The 17,311-nt window shown below is 40.6% G+C and overlaps 1 protein-coding gene across 3 annotated transcripts in view; it reads left to right on the plus strand.

The window, feature by feature from the left end:
* Window positions 1-2,914: 2,914 nt before the first annotated feature.
* Window positions 2,915-17,311, plus strand: part of eps15l1a (epidermal growth factor receptor pathway substrate 15-like 1a) — a 492,163-nt gene continuing 477,766 nt past the window's right edge. For all 3 annotated transcript variants that reach the window (XM_063032448.1, XM_063032447.1, XM_063032449.1), the window contains exon 1: window positions 2,915-3,005. In XM_063032448.1, coding sequence (XP_062888518.1) covers window positions 2,979-3,005 — 27 coding nt within the window. In that variant the 5' untranslated portion in view covers window positions 2,915-2,978. The remainder of the gene's footprint in view (window positions 3,006-17,311) is intronic.

Genomic DNA, 17,311 nt, shown 5'->3' on the forward strand with positions numbered 1-17,311 from the left:
CCGTAGATATTAGCAAAAGGGAAATGATAAGGAATTTCACTGATAATGGCAAATTGGAGATTAAGGCAAAATGAAGATAATACAAAAAATAAAGGGATATTTATAGAGTTTATTTTCTGACCTCAAGAAATCGCAGTGCTTTACCAACTTAATGTTTTGTGGATTAGTCACTGCTGTGATGTAACCAATATGACAGCCAACTTGTGCAGCTCATTCCACAGGAACCTTTGTGAAAGTAACCAGATGATCTGTTTTGGTGTTGATGTAGGAGTGAAGAATGTTAGTTAGGGTACTGGAAAGAACTCCTCTGCTGACAGTTGGAAAGGTATGCATGGTATTTCTTGTCTACTTGTCTGGTTACGTCATTAAATGTTATTCAAAACACATGACTACGGATGGTGCTGAATTGTTAGCATTGAAATAGAATTTGAATCCATGATTTCTAAAGCAGGGGTCCCCAACCTTTTTTGCACCGCAGACCGGTCTAATATTGACAATATTCTTGCAGACCGGCCAACCCCGGGGGAGGGGGGGCTGTTCAAGTAGGGTTAAACTCACCTCAACATGTCTTTTACAGTTAGGGTCGCCAACTTTCTCACTCCCAAATAAGGGACAAAAGTAGCAGTCAAAACCCGGCAACACACATCAAAGTTGCTGGTGAACGCAGCAGGCCAGGCAGCATCTCTAGGAAGAGGTACAGTCGACGTTATGTTTCAGGCCGAGACTCTTCGTCAGGACTAACTGAAGGAAGAGTGAGTAAGAGATTTGAAAGTGGGAGAGGGAGGGGGAGATCCAAAATGATAGGAGAAGACAGGAGGGGGAGGGATGGAGCCAAGAGCTGGACAGTTGATAGGCAAAAGGGATACGAGAGGATCATGGGACAGGAGGTCCAGGGAGAAAGACGGTGGGGGGGGGCGGAACCCAGAGGATAGGCAAGAGGTATAGTCAGAGGGACAGAGGGAGAAAAAGGAAAGTGAGAGAAAGAATGTGTGTATAAAAATAAATAATGGATGGGGTACGAGGGGGAGGTGGGGCATTAGCAGAAATTAGAGAAGTCAATGTTCATGCCATCAGGTTGGAGGCTACCCAGACGGAATATAAGGTGTTGTTCCTCCCACCTGAGTGTGGCTTCATCTTTACAGTCGAGGAGGCTGTGGACACTTTACCCCAGGAAAGACTGCAATGACCATGAAGCCTTGTGCGGGCACCTGTGTGCGCATGCGCATACGTGCCGATTTTTCTCCATCTTCCCGACTACACTGTACATCCATTATTTTTACTTTATATAGGCTGTGTATTTATCATATCATTCCCGGTTTTACTATATGTTAGTGTTATTTATTTTTGGTTTTATGTGTTATTTGGTAGGATTTGTTAGGTTATTTTTTGGGTCTGGGAACGCTCAAAAATTTTTTCCCATATAAATTAATGGTAATTGCTTCCTTGCTTCATGCCATTTTGGCACGAAAGGTTTCATAGGAACGCTGTACCTTAGCGGGAGAAATATGGGACAAACTAATTTAACCCAATATACGGGATGTCCCGGCAAATACGGGACAGTTGGCAACCCTATGTTCAAGTTCAGCAGTCCATGACAGGGAATGAGGAAAGGTGCAGCTGACTCGTATCGTTTCCTCGCGGACTGCTAACACATGCTTTGCGGCCCGGTGGTTGGGGACCATTGGGCTAAAGCAGAATAGAGAGTACTGTAATACTTCTCAGCAATTGGTGATAATGGAAATCAACTATAACTTTCAAATGTGCTTAAAGATATCTCACTCTTCAAATTTGGCTATGTCCAAACTTGTATTTGTTTCTCAGTTATTGTAATTATGACATTATCTGTTGATGATCTTATTGTAAGGATTGCTTTATCAAATGTGTTACATACTGTAAGTACAAGTACTGTTATAATTTCGTAAGTTCTTTGGAATATTGAGAGAAATATGAAATAATTGCACTATTTTCACCCCACTTTGGGAAAACTCCCCTCAGCAATTACCCGAGCTGTAAAACTCTTGCAACGAACAATTATGGGTGTGTCGAGGAAGACCAAAATAAAAGAATTGAAATGGAAAGCAATGCTGTTTTCTTGTTGTTTATTTTGTGGGTGTTCAGGGGAAATCCCTTTGCCCTGAGATGGAGACGCAGGAAACCTAGCTAGACATGAATAGAACCATAAACCATAGAACACTACAGCACAGAAACAGGCCATTTGGCCCTTCTAGTCTGTGCTGAAACATTATTCCACTAGTCCCATTGACCTGCATCCAGTCCATAACCCTCCAGACCTCTCCCATCCATGTACCTATGCAATTTATTCTTAAAACTTTTAAGAGTGAGCCCACATTTACCGTGTCAGATGGCAGCTCGTTCCACACTCTCACCACTCTGAGTTAAGTTCCCCCTAAACCTTTCCCCTTTCACCCTAAAGCCATGTCCCCCCTTATTTATCTCTCCTAATCTAAGTGGAAAGAGCCTATTTACATTTACTCTGTCTGTACCCCTCATAATTTTGTAAACCACTATCAAATCTCCCCTCATTCTTCTACGCTCCAAGGAATAAAATCCTAACCTGTTCAATCTTTCCCTGTAACTCAGCTCCTGAAGACCCGGCAACATCCTAGTAAATCTGTGCACTCTTTCAATCTTACTGATATCCTTCCTATAGTTAGGTGACCAGAACAGAACACAATGCTCCAATGTCTTACACAACCTCCCCGCTGGGGTAGATGCGGGCGAACAGAATGGAGGAGCCCGTGTGGAAGGCCCGGGCGAGATCCGGTTGGCCACTCGGCCCCTCCGCTCGTGCAGAGCGCGCTGACCTGACTCCCCACACGCCTGATGGGGACACGTCACGCACGCGCGCGCACCCGCCCTCGCTCCCGCCGGCGCGGGTGGGTGTGTTTGCACCGCGCGCGCACTCGTGGGCTCCCAGTGGCCATCGGTTGGTGCGCGGCTGCTGCTCCGCGGCGAAGATGGCGGCGCTGCTCTCCCTCACTCAGGTACTGGGGAATCTGAGGGGCGCGAAGAGGACTGGGAGGTGGCAGCGGCGGCGGCAACCATCCCCTCCTCGCACTCGGCATCTGGAGCGGGTTTTGAATTCAAGCAGCCGCGCGTGTCTGAGAGGGCAGCGCTTTGGCAAATGGGAGGCAGCTAGGCCGCGGTTGGGCGGGGGGGGGGCAGATCAGATCAGAACAGCGGCAGCGGCTGAGCTCTCGTCCAGTCTGCACGGCTGACAGCGCCTGAATACGTCCCCTCGTTGGATAACCTCAGCCCTCCGTGATGGTCGTCTACTCCACTTCCCCTTATTGTGATAGGATAGGCGGCGTCTTCCTACTTGCAACTGGCGAGGGCTGGCTCCGGGGCCCGGCACCGTTTGTACCCCCAGTATTTATTTACATCGGTCCCGGTCTCCCCGGCGGAAGCAAGGAAACGCAGTCTTTCTCTCAGGTTGATATACTTATTCAAAAAGATGCTCGAAAGATCTGTGTGCCCAAGAATCACGCTTTTACTGTTTTGATTCTCCGGTGATATGTTGATATGCCTGTCATTTCTATATGAATCTGTTATGACGCCTTTTTTCACTGTAAAGGGCTGTCATTGATTAAGAAATTGCATGTGCCAAAAGTTAGCATGGTGCTTCAAATATTTCATTTTACGTTCTTACTTCCTAGTTCTAAATAAGATAATGAGCGGCGTTAGCCTTTTAAATATCTATAGTACGTCACGTTTCTTTAAATTATGATGCTTTGGTGATGGCTGGTGCTTTTTTGAGAATTTAGGTCTCACCATTGAACCTGACATCCACAACAAGTAAAGGTAGCCTGTAGGGGTCACCCTATAATGGAGAAGTGCATAAAAATTCGCTGTTTTTTCCACTCCCTTCCCTTGCTTGGATTGATCCTTGTCGCTGTGTCGTCTTGGTGTCTATTATTGCTGTGATAAACTTTGTTTAGAAACTTAAGAAATACTTTCTCTATAAACACATAAGAAATGGTGGATGTTTGGCATCTGACTTAATTTAGCAGCCTCTGGTATGTATATGGATTTTAAAGCTGATTAAATATTTTTGCAAGTGAGACCCAGTGAAAAGAATATCTTTACATTTGTGGAGGCAAAGGGATAATCGATTTTTCTGATCTAGACCCTGCATAAGGACTGAAACATTGATTTTCCCTTTACCTCCACAGATGTTTGCTGACCCACTGCTTTCCTCCAGCAGTTTTTTTTGCAGTGCCTTGTGTCAGCATTATGACATTTGTGTAATGTCACCACTATATTCTGTTCTAACTCCATACAGAAACTCTTTCTGCTACTGCAAGTTTTTTGGTTAGTAACATTCTACTTCACATGAATACACATAGGTTTCCATTGTGATTGGCATGGTCAACTAAAATAAGAATGTTTTTTATTTTATGTTAACGTATGGGTTTTTTAATGTGGTCAAATTGTATATGATATACTGTAAATGACAGATAAAGTGAGGTTTTCTGATCTCTATAAAAATTGAACAGAAAATACTAGCAGCATAAGCTGGTCTTGGTAGTATAGAAAGAAAAACACAAGTAATATTACACATTTGAATTGAGAATGAAAAATTTGTGGAGGGGGAAGCAGAAGTTGATGGTTCAGGTTGATAACCTTATGTTAATGTTTGATTAAATTTTGACTGATATTACACAATCCTCTACAACATTTTCTGGTTTTAGATTTCAAGTGCATCAACTGCATTTTGTTTGTCCATCAGTGCAGGAGGCTGATTTCTATGGTGGTGATAGTATTATTGCCACATTAATTAAAATTCTGATTTTTTTTACAAATTCTGAAATGCTGTCAAAGATTTTAGTTTAAGACCAAAGGGGTGTAATTGATATTTTTATGAACTGTAGAATCTGTGGCATATTTGTTGAAAACAGTGTAAAGCTGCCAATTCTTAAAAAATATAGTTTCTGATAGACTTCTTTTTGTGTGCCATACTCTGCCAGAGCCCCGGCGACCACTTTTCAAGTGGTTGTCTTGGAGGAAAGATTCTGTGAGTGGTCCCCTACGTCCTTCTCACAGCGCAGTTTTTTTTTATGAGGCCGAGCTGCGAGCTCGACACTCAACCTGGCACGGATGGTAAGCGTGCCCAGGAGCAGCCCGACTGGATTCAAACTTGAGAATCTTCGCTCCGGAGTCCGGCGCTGATGTCACTGTGCCACCAGCTGGTATTATTAATGATAGTAGACATTATTAAAGTTATATATATGTGTGTGTGTGTATATGTATATTTTAGGTAATAGCAAAATACTTGTTATGTGACAGATTATTTTAGGTGTGACCCTGTTGAGAAAAGAGTAGATTTAATCATCTTTATGATTAGTAGGTTCAGGCTCTTAAATTGTATTCAGAATTTAATGTTTTTGCTCCTAAGGCCTTCTCTGATGAGAGTTGAATGTATTTTGTAAGTACATACAAGAAGTAAAGTTTTGAGGCTGTAAGTTTTGCAATATTGTAAAAGGGATTCCAGTTAATTGTCCCATTGGTTAATCGGGGCAGCTGCTTATTTGTGACAACTCTTGAAGACCAAAAACTAACCAAGAAAATAGCTGTGATTTCCTGAGTTTATTTGGGATCCTGTGCCGGTTAATTGGGACAGGAAGCTGTTGCCCAAGTTTCTAACTAGTGTCAGTTGCTTGCACTTGTGTGGCTGTTAAACACTACACCTGCCTTAAGTGAACACTTTTTAAATAGTCAGTTGTGTGTGTTTTGTTCAAAACACAAACTGTGATTTTTGTCACTGATAGTTGGTGACAAACAAGCAGAAAAACAATTTCAAATGATCTTGCTCACTGCAGTTTCAAACATTCAAGCTTGGGGATGCTGTAAATGGCCGGGAGTGAAAATGAAATTATTTTACGACTTTAATAAGTTAGGAACTATGAAGAACTTGAAGGTATGACAATCGTCAAGAATGCTACAATGAAAATGAAGCGTTTATGAAAGTAGTCCATTATCTACACTAGGTGTCGGTACTGATTTTGTTTATTAAAGTCAATCAAAAGAACAAGCAGCATTGGCTATATGAATTCCTCTGGTAACTATTTGGAACTACAGTTGTAAAGTTTAATATTGTTGGTGTTCATTTTTTCTATATTCATTTAAATACGAAATTTGTTACTCAGTTAAATGATAGTTTATCTTTTTTTATATAAGTTTTAAATTATTTTCATGAAATTTCGGCTAATTGAGGCCAAAATGTACTAGTCCTGATATGTCCCAATTAACTGGAATTCACTGTACTAAACTTAGTAGATTCATGGTAGATTGGTACATGTGCATTATTGGAATTTGTTGATGTCCAATATGAAGTGTGAGAAATAATTAAAGCTTAGATTGTAAAATCTGAGAAAATCCAGTTATAGCTGGTAATCTAAGTGAAAAAGTACATTGTGAACAGAAACAGGTTTAACCTACATTTTGGAGGTTTGTGTTGGTTAATGCTTTGGGCCAAAAAGTACTCAGCAGAAGTTAATTGGATTTAATTTATAATAGCTTTCAGGAGTCAGATTAGTGTTTGTTACTGGCTGTCAATAAACACAAATATTATAGAAATTTGCCTTTTTAATGAGGTGTTGATATTGAGAAGTGACAGTCATAGGTTCAAACTTGTTTTTGAGTTTATAATTCTTTGGAGTGATTGAATCTCATTGATGTTTTAAAAATTCTCTGAATAAAATCACAGCTTTAGATCTGATAGAAAAAAGCAGGGTTAGATAGAGCTTAGAGTAGGTTAAAAGTTTGCTCAACATCATGGGCTGAAGGACCTTTGCTGTGATGCTCTATGTTAATTGTCAGTGACTGAGGGAGCTCTTAGTAACATAGAAATGTTCCTTACATTTCCATGTTATTTAATAGCTTTAAGATCCATCAAATATGTATTTACTTAATCTGAAAATATAACTCAGTGTTACTTCTTGTAGAAGCAAATTGCTGATGTTAGACAATTAATATTGTCTAACTCTTGACATAGGTCTATCTCTTTTAAGGAGAAAATGTGGTGAATTTAGCTGTGTAGCTCATACATTTCGTCCAGATATGAGGGTGCAAAACATCTGAGAGCGCAATCTGCATCCTAAGTTCAAAATGTGAAAATGCAGTTTGCGCTGAACTTTGCAAAAAATCACATTGGGTTCAATAAATAGTTAAAAGGAGTTTCATTCTGCTGCTGCAGAATAAATAAGGTGCTGGAAATTGCACAAATGACCATTTATTGAGCTTTTGTGACATTACATGTTGCTGTTTCCTTAGGAATTATTTTCATAACCTTGCCATTCTATGCAAAATATATCTACTGTTTGTATTGGCAGATAATGAATTGAAGCAAATGGGTAGTTGCTGTTTTAGAATCTAGAGAAGGAATGATAAGATATGAAGAAGAAAAAGTGGAAAGAATGAATCCAGAGAAATGTTAAAGTTGAGGAAAATTAATGTATTTGAATAAATATTTGTCAACTATTTGTAAATTTACCTATCAGGTGACTGTTCTGCCATATTTAACAGTTAAGCCTGTGTTTTATTTTTGACTCTCAACCTTTTAAAATTTGGATGTACATCTAGTGATTCCATACTCACAGAGACCTAGGTGTAGATAGTACCTTTTGGAAAATAAAAAAGAGAATTAAGTGAAAGGTAATCTTCCATGCTTGTCTTTTTCCTTTCCTTTTCTCTGCTGAATGCATTATCTCCATAACTTAGTAACAATGTGTTGTTTGTTTGAAGCCATCATAGTCAAGCCTGATTCTACCTTCACAAAAGACACACACAATTGCAAGAAAAATTTTGTGAACCATCTGCAATTACCTGCTTTTCTGCATTAATTACTTATAAAATGTGGTCTGATTTTCATCTAAGTCACAATAATAGGCAAAGGCAATCTGCCAAAACTAATAACACACAAACAATTTGTCCTTTTCACATCTTTATTGAACATATTTAATAATTTATAATTATATAAAAAGGGTGGCTATAATGAATGTAGGTTCCTTGAAGGATAAGAAAAGGGAATTGATATTGGGTAATGAGGAAATGGCAGAGGGTTTGAATGACTATTTTGTGTCTGTCTTCATGGTGGAGGGCACGTCTAACATGCCAAAGAGAGATGTTATGGATGCGATGGGAGGTGAGGACCTTGTTACAGTAGTTATCACTAAAGAATTAGTGCTGAGCAAACTTGTGGGCTTGAAGATGGATAAGTCTCCTGGTCCTAATGGAATACATCCCAGAGTACTGAAAGAAATGGCAGAAGTTATAGTAGAGGCTATGGTGATAATTTACCAAAATTCTCTGGACTTTGGACAGGTCCCGGTGAATAGGAAGACAGTGAATGTCACACCACTGTTCAAAAAAGGATGTAGGCAAAAGGCAAGTATCTGTAGGCCAGTTAGTCTAACATCTGTGGCTGTGAAAATGCTTGAAGCTATCATTAAAGAAGAAATAGTGAGGCATCTGGAAAGAAATGGATCCATCAGGCAGACGCAGCATGGATTCAGCAAAGCTAGGTCCTGTTTGGCAAACCTACCGGAGTTCCTTGAGGATATAATGAGTGCAGTGGATAGAGGGGAACAGATGGACATTATTTACTTGGATTTCCGGAAGGTGTTCGATAAGGTGCCGCATAAAAGACTTAATACAGTAGCCTCTTAGATAGATACGTGAAGCTAAGAAAAATCGAGGTCCATGCACTAGGCAGTTTCTAGAGTAGGTTACATGGTTGGTACAACATTGTGGGTCAAAAGGCCTGTAGTGTACTGTAGATTTCTGTGTTCTATGTTCCATAAGATAAGGATGCATACAGTTGGGGGTGATGTTTTAGCATAGATAGAAGATTGGTTAACTAATAGCTGGGATACATGGATGTTACTCTGGGTTGCAACCAGTGGTGAGTGGTATGCCACAGGGGTCAGTGCTGGACTTGCAACTGTTCATGATATACATTTAACGATCTGGAAGAGAGGACCGAGTGTAGTGTACCTGATAGTTTGCTGATGATACTAACCTGAGTAGAAAAGCAAATTGTGCAGAAGTTACGGAGAGTCTACAAAGAGATATAGATAGGTTAAGTGAGTGGGCAAGGTTCTGACAGATGGAACATAATGTTGGTAAATGCAAGGCCATCCACTTTGGAAGAAAAAAATGGAAGAACAGATTATTATTTAAATGGTAAAAATTGCACATGCTGCTGTGCAGAGGGACTTGGGAGCGCTTGTGCCTGAATCACAAAAGGTTGGTTTGCAAGTGTAGCAGGTGATCAAGAAAGTAAATGGGATGTTGTTCTTCATTGCTAGAGAGGTTGAATTTAAGAGCAGGGAGATTATGCTTCAACTGTTCAGAGTACTGGTGAAGCTGCACCTGGAATACTGCGTGCAGTTCGGGTGTTTACCCGCTGGAATTCAGAAGAACGAAAGGAGATCTTATAGAAACATATAAAATTATGAAAGGGATAGAGAAGATAGAGGCAGGAAAGTTGTTTCCACTGATAGATGAGAATAGAACTAGGGGACATTGTCTCAAGATTCGGGGGAGTAGATTTGGGACAGTGATGAGGAACTGTATTTCCCATAGAGGGTGGTGAATCTGTGGAATTCTCTGCCCAATGAAGCAGTAGAGGCTTTCTCATTAAATATATTTAAGACAAGATTGGATAAATTTTTGCATAGTAGGGCAATTAAGGGTTACGGGGAAAAGTCAGGTAGGTGGAGATGAGTCCATGATCAGATCAGCCATGAGTGGTGGAGCAGGCTTGACAGGCCAGATAGCCTAATCCTGCTCCTATTTCTTCTATTTCTTATGTTATCATTTACAGTCCAGGGTGGAAATAGTATGTGAACCATTGTATTTAATAACTGGTAAAACCTCCTTTAGCAGCAATAATGTCCACCAGACGTTTCCTGCAGCTGCTGATCAGAATTGCACAATTGTGAGGAGGAATTTTAGACCATTCCTCCAAACAAAACTATTACTGTTCATCAATATTTCTGGGATATCTTGCATGAACAGCCCTGACCATTCTGTTGTTGATGTACTCTTGTTTATCAGATCATTGTCTTGTGGCATCATCCAAATTCTATTAAGTTTCAGGTGATGGACCGCTACCCTGACAATCTGTAAAATGTCTTGATAAAATTTGGAATTCATTTTCCCCTCAATGACTGCAGGCTTTCCAAGCCCTGAGGCAGCAAAGCAGCCCCTACCCATGATGCTGCTTCCACCATGCTTCACAGTTGGGATGAGGTTTTGGTGTTGGCGTGCAGTACCCTTTTTCCTCCAAACATAGTGGTGTATATTTCTGCCAAAAAGTTCAACTTTTGTCTCATCTGTCCATAGAACATTGTAACAGAAGCATTGTGGAACATACCGGTAGTCTTTTGCAAATTTGAGACGTGCAGCAATTTTTTTTGGAGAGCAGTGGTGGATTCCTCCGTGATGTCCTTCCATGAACACCATTCTTGTTCAGTGTTTTTATTATAGTGGATACATGAACAGAAACTTTAGCAACTTCTAGAGATTTCTGCAGGTTTTCTGCTGCTACCTTTGGGTTCTTTTTCACCTTCTTCAGCATTGCACATTGTGTTCTTGGTATGATCTTTGCAGGATGCCCACTCTAAGGGAGAGTAGTAACAGTACTGAATTTCTTCCATTTGTACACAATTTATCTTACCGTGGACTGATGAACGTTCAGGTCTTTAGAAATGCTTTCACAGCCTTTTCCAGCTTCATGCATCTCTACAGTTCTTCTAAGGTCCTCTGAAAGTTGTTTTGTTGGAGGCATGGTGCACATAAACAAATCTTTCTTGAGAAGAGCAGGCTCTGTGACTTTGTGTGTCTTTTTTTATAGGGTAGGGCATCTCTACAACCTACATTCTAATCTCTTCTCATTGATTGGAACACCTGACTCTGAATAGCTTTTGTAGATGGCATTGCCCCAGAAGTTCACATACTCTTTTGAACTTGGAATGTGAACCCTCCGTCCTGCCGAAGGGTCTTGGCCCGAAATGTCCACTGCACTTTTTTCCATCGATGCTGCCTGGTCTGCTGAGTTCCTGCAGCATTTTGTGTATGTTGCTTATGTTTATCTATTATTGTGACTTAGATGAAGATCAGACCATATTTTATGAGTAATTAATGCAGAAAACTGGGTAATTGCAAAGGATTCACAAACTTTTTCTTGCATCTATATATGCATACTATCGTTGTTCGTCCATCATTGACGTCGATGAGGACCTCGACACCATTATGGTGGTGTCGAGACTAGCGCGTGATTTGGATTTAAGCGAGGGAGAGTTGCGCAGCGTCAGCCTCACTCTCTCTTCCCAATTCCCATCTGGATCCAGTGGCAAGACGGAGTCTAGACGGCTGGAGATGGGACTAGGCGCAGTGGATGACCAGGACGTCTTCTGTGTCTTGTCCTGCTCTACACGTTCCACGACACTTGCAGAGACCGCCATCTTGACCGTTGGACCTTCCATTGGTCTCGTCCGCTCAATCTGCCGGAGTCTGTCTTCACATGCAGGGATAAACAACTCCCTATCTCACCGAGGGTTTGAGACCCGTCGGCTACCCTCACCTGGTTTAGTGGGCTTGTCGAAGCCGTTGCGCGGGGTGTGGCCGCTGTCGCATGCAAACAGCTACGGGGAGCCACAGGTGAGAGCTAAGTGCCAGGTGGGGACCAAAGGTGGACTAACCACCCTGAAAAGGACGCGACATGTTCCCCCACCAGAGGTGCTACCCCTCCCTGACACTCCATATGCATACTATAATCACTTGATAGTGGCTAGAAGAGTTTCTCTTTTTAATAGACCATTACCGAATGTGATGTGCCAAACATGAGATTAATGAACAGGCTTGAAATTGTCTTGTGTTTAGTAATTGCCAGCTGGCACATTCTATTTATTTTTTTCCAGTAAAATTCAGAAGTTTAAGACAGTAAGTTTAGGACAGGGAGAGAAATGGAGGGGTCAAAAGGGATTTCTTTGAGGGTGTGAAATAGATCTCCCATTTTCTCAGTTTTGATTCAGGGCGTCAGATCTGAAGCATAAAATGTTAACTGTTCCTGATGCTGCCTGATCATCTGAACTTTTTCCAGTATTTACTGTTTTTATTTCAACTTCACAGTTAACTTTATTTCGAGATGCTGGAATCTGGAGCAAAAAACAAGTTGCTGGAGGAACTCAGTGGGCTAGGCAACATCTGTAGAAGAAAATGGATAGTCAGTTTTTTAAAAGCTGGACTGATCAGTAATCTCTTCATGAAAGAGTTCTCTAGCCCACCACATGCATTCCAGTCTTTTTGTGCATCTACGCTAATCCAATTTGCCCACATTTAGATGTGATTCTATGCCTTGACTATTTACATATCTTCTGAAGAAAAGTAGTTGTATCTGATTCCACTATTGCATTTGGCAGCGTGTTTCGCTTTCTGCATAAAAAGAAAGCCTTTAGATCACCTTTAAAAGCCCCTTCCTCTCACCTTAAGGGTTTACCCTCTTTTATAAAGCTGTGATGGGAAAACATTTTTGACTGTCTACCCTATCTATACACCTGATAGTTTGAGATACTTCTATTCATGGAAGGGTCCAGATGAAGGATCCTTCTGGTCTATTTCTCTCCACGGATGCTGCTTATCAGACTGAGTTCTTCCAGCAGCTTGTTTAGCTCCAGACTCCAGCATCTTTACAAATTGCTATGAGCTGAGTGCTTGAGTACAGTAGCTATTGTGTATACCAGTCTTGACAAGAGATTTGGTTTTTGACTGTGATTTATTTCTTAAGCATCTTGCAGAGAGGGATAATTTTACCACAAAATTTTCTCTGATTACCAGACAGTTTCCAAAGTTCAGTTGTGGGAGTGTGAGAGCTTTTTACATAATGAATTGGCCAAGATCGGATTGCTTTATGATAGTTCATGGCTGTTCATATTTGCCTTGCTGCTTTTGCGATTGGTGGCTACACTTCCCTCATGGCTCTGTTCTGAAGTCCCCTTCTAAGCAATGATTCTCCAGGCAAGAAAGCTTAGCTTTGAGGATTGTTTTGTCCTGCAGGCTCAAATCACTGCTAAAATAATTTTGTGGTAATGGTAACTACTTTAACCAAGAATTCCAGCCAATGCTTGATTCATGTCAGATACCAAGGTTTCTGAGATATTTGCTTTGATTACCTGTAGTTCTAAGATTAAAGCTATGTGTAATTGGAGTGCAATTGTTTTGTAGGATGTTATATTTATAAATTGCTGCATCTCCGCACGGAGGAGAGGAAAGGATCAGGACTAATGATTTTGTTGAAGGTGCAGATTTAGTTTTTGAAGGGCAGATTGGACCAGTTGAACTTTTTCTTATCCATCAGTTTCTTATATTCAGATTATGAGGGATTATTAGGAAATTTTGGAATTTGTGTAATTCTAGTAGAAGGACCTAAATATTGTAGATGTTACAAGTCTGATTTAAAACCAGAGCTATAAATACTTTGCTGGTAAGGCAGCCATTTGTTTTGCTTTTTATATCTGCGCTTCGCTTGAAGCACCATCATTTCTGTCCATTCCTAAGTGACCTTGAGAAACTGGTGGTGACCCATTTCCTTGAACTGCAGTCTTTCTGATGAAATGTTCTCACATTGTAATTTTGTAAGGAGTTTCAAGATTTTGGCCCAGTGATGATGGTGTAATGGCAGTATATTTCCATGTTAGAATATTGTGCAACTTATTGGTATTCCTGTGAACCCATTGTGATCTGAAGATTTCCAATATTTTCTGTTTATATTCTGGCAGTACTCTGCGTTTGGCTTTTATGCTTATTTTCTAGTTATATCAATTATGATAGGCATATGGTATATGAAACACGGGTCTTTCTCCACGTGAAATAAACTTTTATTTTTATTTAGAGATTAACATGGTAACAGGCCTTTCTGGCTAACGAGCTTGCTCTTCCCAATTACACCTTTTTTAGAAGGCCACATGCATTATGTAGCTTCAAAGCAGTTATAGCCTTAGCCTAAAGTTGGTTGAAAAAGCAAAATAATTAGAATGATAGTGTCTGCTGTGAATAAAATTTGAGAGATGATAGTTTGTGTTTCATTAGGCTGTTGTATAGGTGAAGCAGTAATGGGTACACATTGTGAAATACCTTTAGAAGGTCTCTATTGATTCTTGATCTCATGTTTCAGTAAAATTGATTAATAAGTAGTGTAACAAGTGTATTAATAACGAGGACCCAGGCTTAAAAATAGGGGACAAGCTCTCCACTACAATCACCCTGAGCACCGGTGCCCCATAAGGCTGTGTACTCAGCCCCCTGCTGTACTCATTGTACACCCATGATTGTGTAGCCAAGTTGTCATCAAACTCAATATATAAGTTTGCTGATGACACAATTGTAGGCCGTATCTCGGGTAATGATGAGTTTGAGTACAGAGAGGAAATTAAGAACCTGGTGGCATGGTGCGAAGACAATGACCTCTCCCTCAACGTCAGCAAGACGAAGGAATTGGTTGTTGACTTCAGAAGGAGTAGTGGACTGCACGACCCAATTTACATCGGTGGTGTGCAAGTGGAACAGGTCAAAAGCTTTTAAGTTCCTCGGGGTCAATATCACAAATGACCTGACTTGGTCCAACCAAGCAGAGTCCACTGCCAAGAAGGCCCACCAGCACCTTTACTTCCTGAGAAAACTAAGGAAATTTGGCCTGTCCCCTAAAACCCTCACTAATTTTTATAGATGCACCGTAGAAAGCATTCTTCTAGGGTGCATCTCACGCTGGTATGGAAGTTGTCCTGTCCAAGACCGAAAGAAGCTGCAGAAGATTGTGAACACGGCACAGCACATCACACAAACCAATCTTCCGTCCTTGGACTCACTTTACACTGCATGCTGTCGAAGCAGTGCTGCCAGGATAATCAAGGACACGACTCACCCAGCCAACACACTTTTCGTCCCTCTTCCCTCCGGGAGAAGGCTCAGGAGCTTGAATACTCGTACAGCCAGATTTGGGAACAGCTTCTTTCCAACTGTGATAAGGCTGCTGAACGGATCCTGACCCGGATCTGGGCCGTACCCTCCAAATATCCGGACCTGCCTCTCGGTTTTTTTGCACTACCATACTTTCCATTTTTCTATTTTCTATTTATGATTTATAATTTAAAATTTTAATATTTACTGATTTTTACTATTTTTAATGTTTAATATTTGTAATCCAGGGAGTGGGAAGCGCAGAATCAAATATTGCTGTGATGGTTGTATGTTCTAGTATCAATTGTTTGGCGACAATAAAATATAAAGTATAAGTACCTATTTTGCATTTTTCTTTACAAGCCATGCTACATAAATTGTGTGAGTGAGCAGTGTTTGCACTTTTATCAGCCAGAGTAGGAAGCTGGCAGAAGTGATGGAAGACATGATCTCGCCTCTGTTTGAAAGGAATTTGTATGTTCTCCCCGTGACTGTGTGGGTTTTCTCCAGGTGCTCCAGTTTCCACCCACATTCCAAAGATGTAGGTTAATTCGTCACATGGTGTAGTTGGGTGGTGTGGAATTGTTGGGCTAGAAGGGCCAGTTACTGTGCTGTATCTCTAAATAAATAACAGTAGACATCATCTGTAGTCCTTTTAAGAAACAGCTCCACAAATAACAGCTCCTTGTGACCAAAAACATAGCAGTCTCCAGATAAAATATTTCTACCACAAAGTGCAAAAAGAGGGTTGCAATAAAAATTACTCTTTGTATGAGTTGTACTATATTATTCAAGTTGTCCAATTAGCAACTTCAATACATAACTATTGTTCTGTAAGGTAGAGGAAGAAATATTAGGTGGTCTTACATGCATTTAGGCAAGTGAAAAAATTATTCCATGCTGATGTATGTTTCTAGCACCCAAACTGAGTTTGAACTTAATGGATTGATTTAGTGACTCATCTTAATAATGAAGTTTAATTTTACATCAGGCATTTAGTAATTTTTTGATTTGTTATTCTAGCACAGTTGAGCAAATTGAGAATATTTCAGCACACTCCTGTCTTGTTCCTTGTAAATAATAGAAAGTCTTCAGGTTATCAGGAAATGACGTATTTGCAGTAGCTTCTTCCCCTGACATGCCTTTGTCACCATTGTATGTATATGGCTGATCCAGCTGAGCTGTGATTTGTGTTCCCCAGGTATTGATGGTGGGATTTTGGCTATAGTAATGCCATTGAATATCAATGGTTGGTGGTTAGGAATATTGTTGAGATGATAATTGCCTGGCACTTTTGTGTTACTTGGTACTTATCAGACTATGCCTGGATGTTGTTGAGGTTTTGTGCTTCATTTGCTGAAAGAAATTCAACAAGGAGCAATCATTAGTAAACATCTTCAGTTCTAACTTTATACTGGGAAAAAACCACCTTTGAACTACCTGAAGATTGTCAGGCCTGAGCGTTTGGGGCTGAGAGGAAAATGGATCAGCTATGATGAGATGGCAGAGCATACTTAGTGGGCCTAATGGCCTGATTCTGCTCTGATATGTTCTTATAGTCTTATGGACATTTTCTTGAAGAACTGCTACAATGATGCCCTGAGTTTGATATGATTGACCTCTAGCTGCCATATATAATTTCTTTTCTCAAAAGAACCACTTCAATCATTAGAGTGTTTTCACCTTAATTTACTCATTATTTTCAATTTTAATCAAGGTTGCTTAATGCTGCACCTGGTCATATGCTGACATGATGTTGAGATTAGTTACTGTCACCTCGCTTCTGGAGTTTAGCTGTGTTGTCCCATTTGGAGCGAAGGCTATGATGAGTTCCAGAGTAAAATATTCTGGTGAATCTTTTTATGAGTATCAGTTATTGTCAGTATTTGCTATTGGTTGGATGATTGATGATATCTTCTATCATTTGGGTAGTAGAGGTCAACTTGGGTTATGAAAGGATTCTGTTCCAGAGACCAGCTTGTAACCTGAACACTTCCTAAGTTGGAAATGACCAAAAACAGTCTGGAGTGTATGTCATTGACAGGAGAGCAAGTAGGCGCAGAGCACGTTTGCTAGCCAGCCTTACTGATGCAGTGGGTGAGTGAATGAGTGGCTCACCAATCCCAGCTCTGCTCAGCTCAGTTGTTGTCCCTATGGAGAGGGGGATGGTGAGGAAAAAAGGCAAAGGTAAATGCCCTGTTCCTACACAGAAAAGATGCTGACAGTTTTGCAGGAACTGGCAAATCCATCCCACTGATCTCCCAAATACTTGATCATACGTATGGACAGTCGAAGTGTTTGAAACCAGGGGAAGAACTGTAATTGGCTAGAT

The sequence above is a fragment of the Mobula hypostoma genome, chromosome 24 (assembly GCF_963921235.1).
Source record: "Mobula hypostoma chromosome 24, sMobHyp1.1, whole genome shotgun sequence".
NCBI classification, from domain to species: domain Eukaryota; kingdom Metazoa; phylum Chordata; class Chondrichthyes; order Myliobatiformes; family Myliobatidae; genus Mobula; species Mobula hypostoma.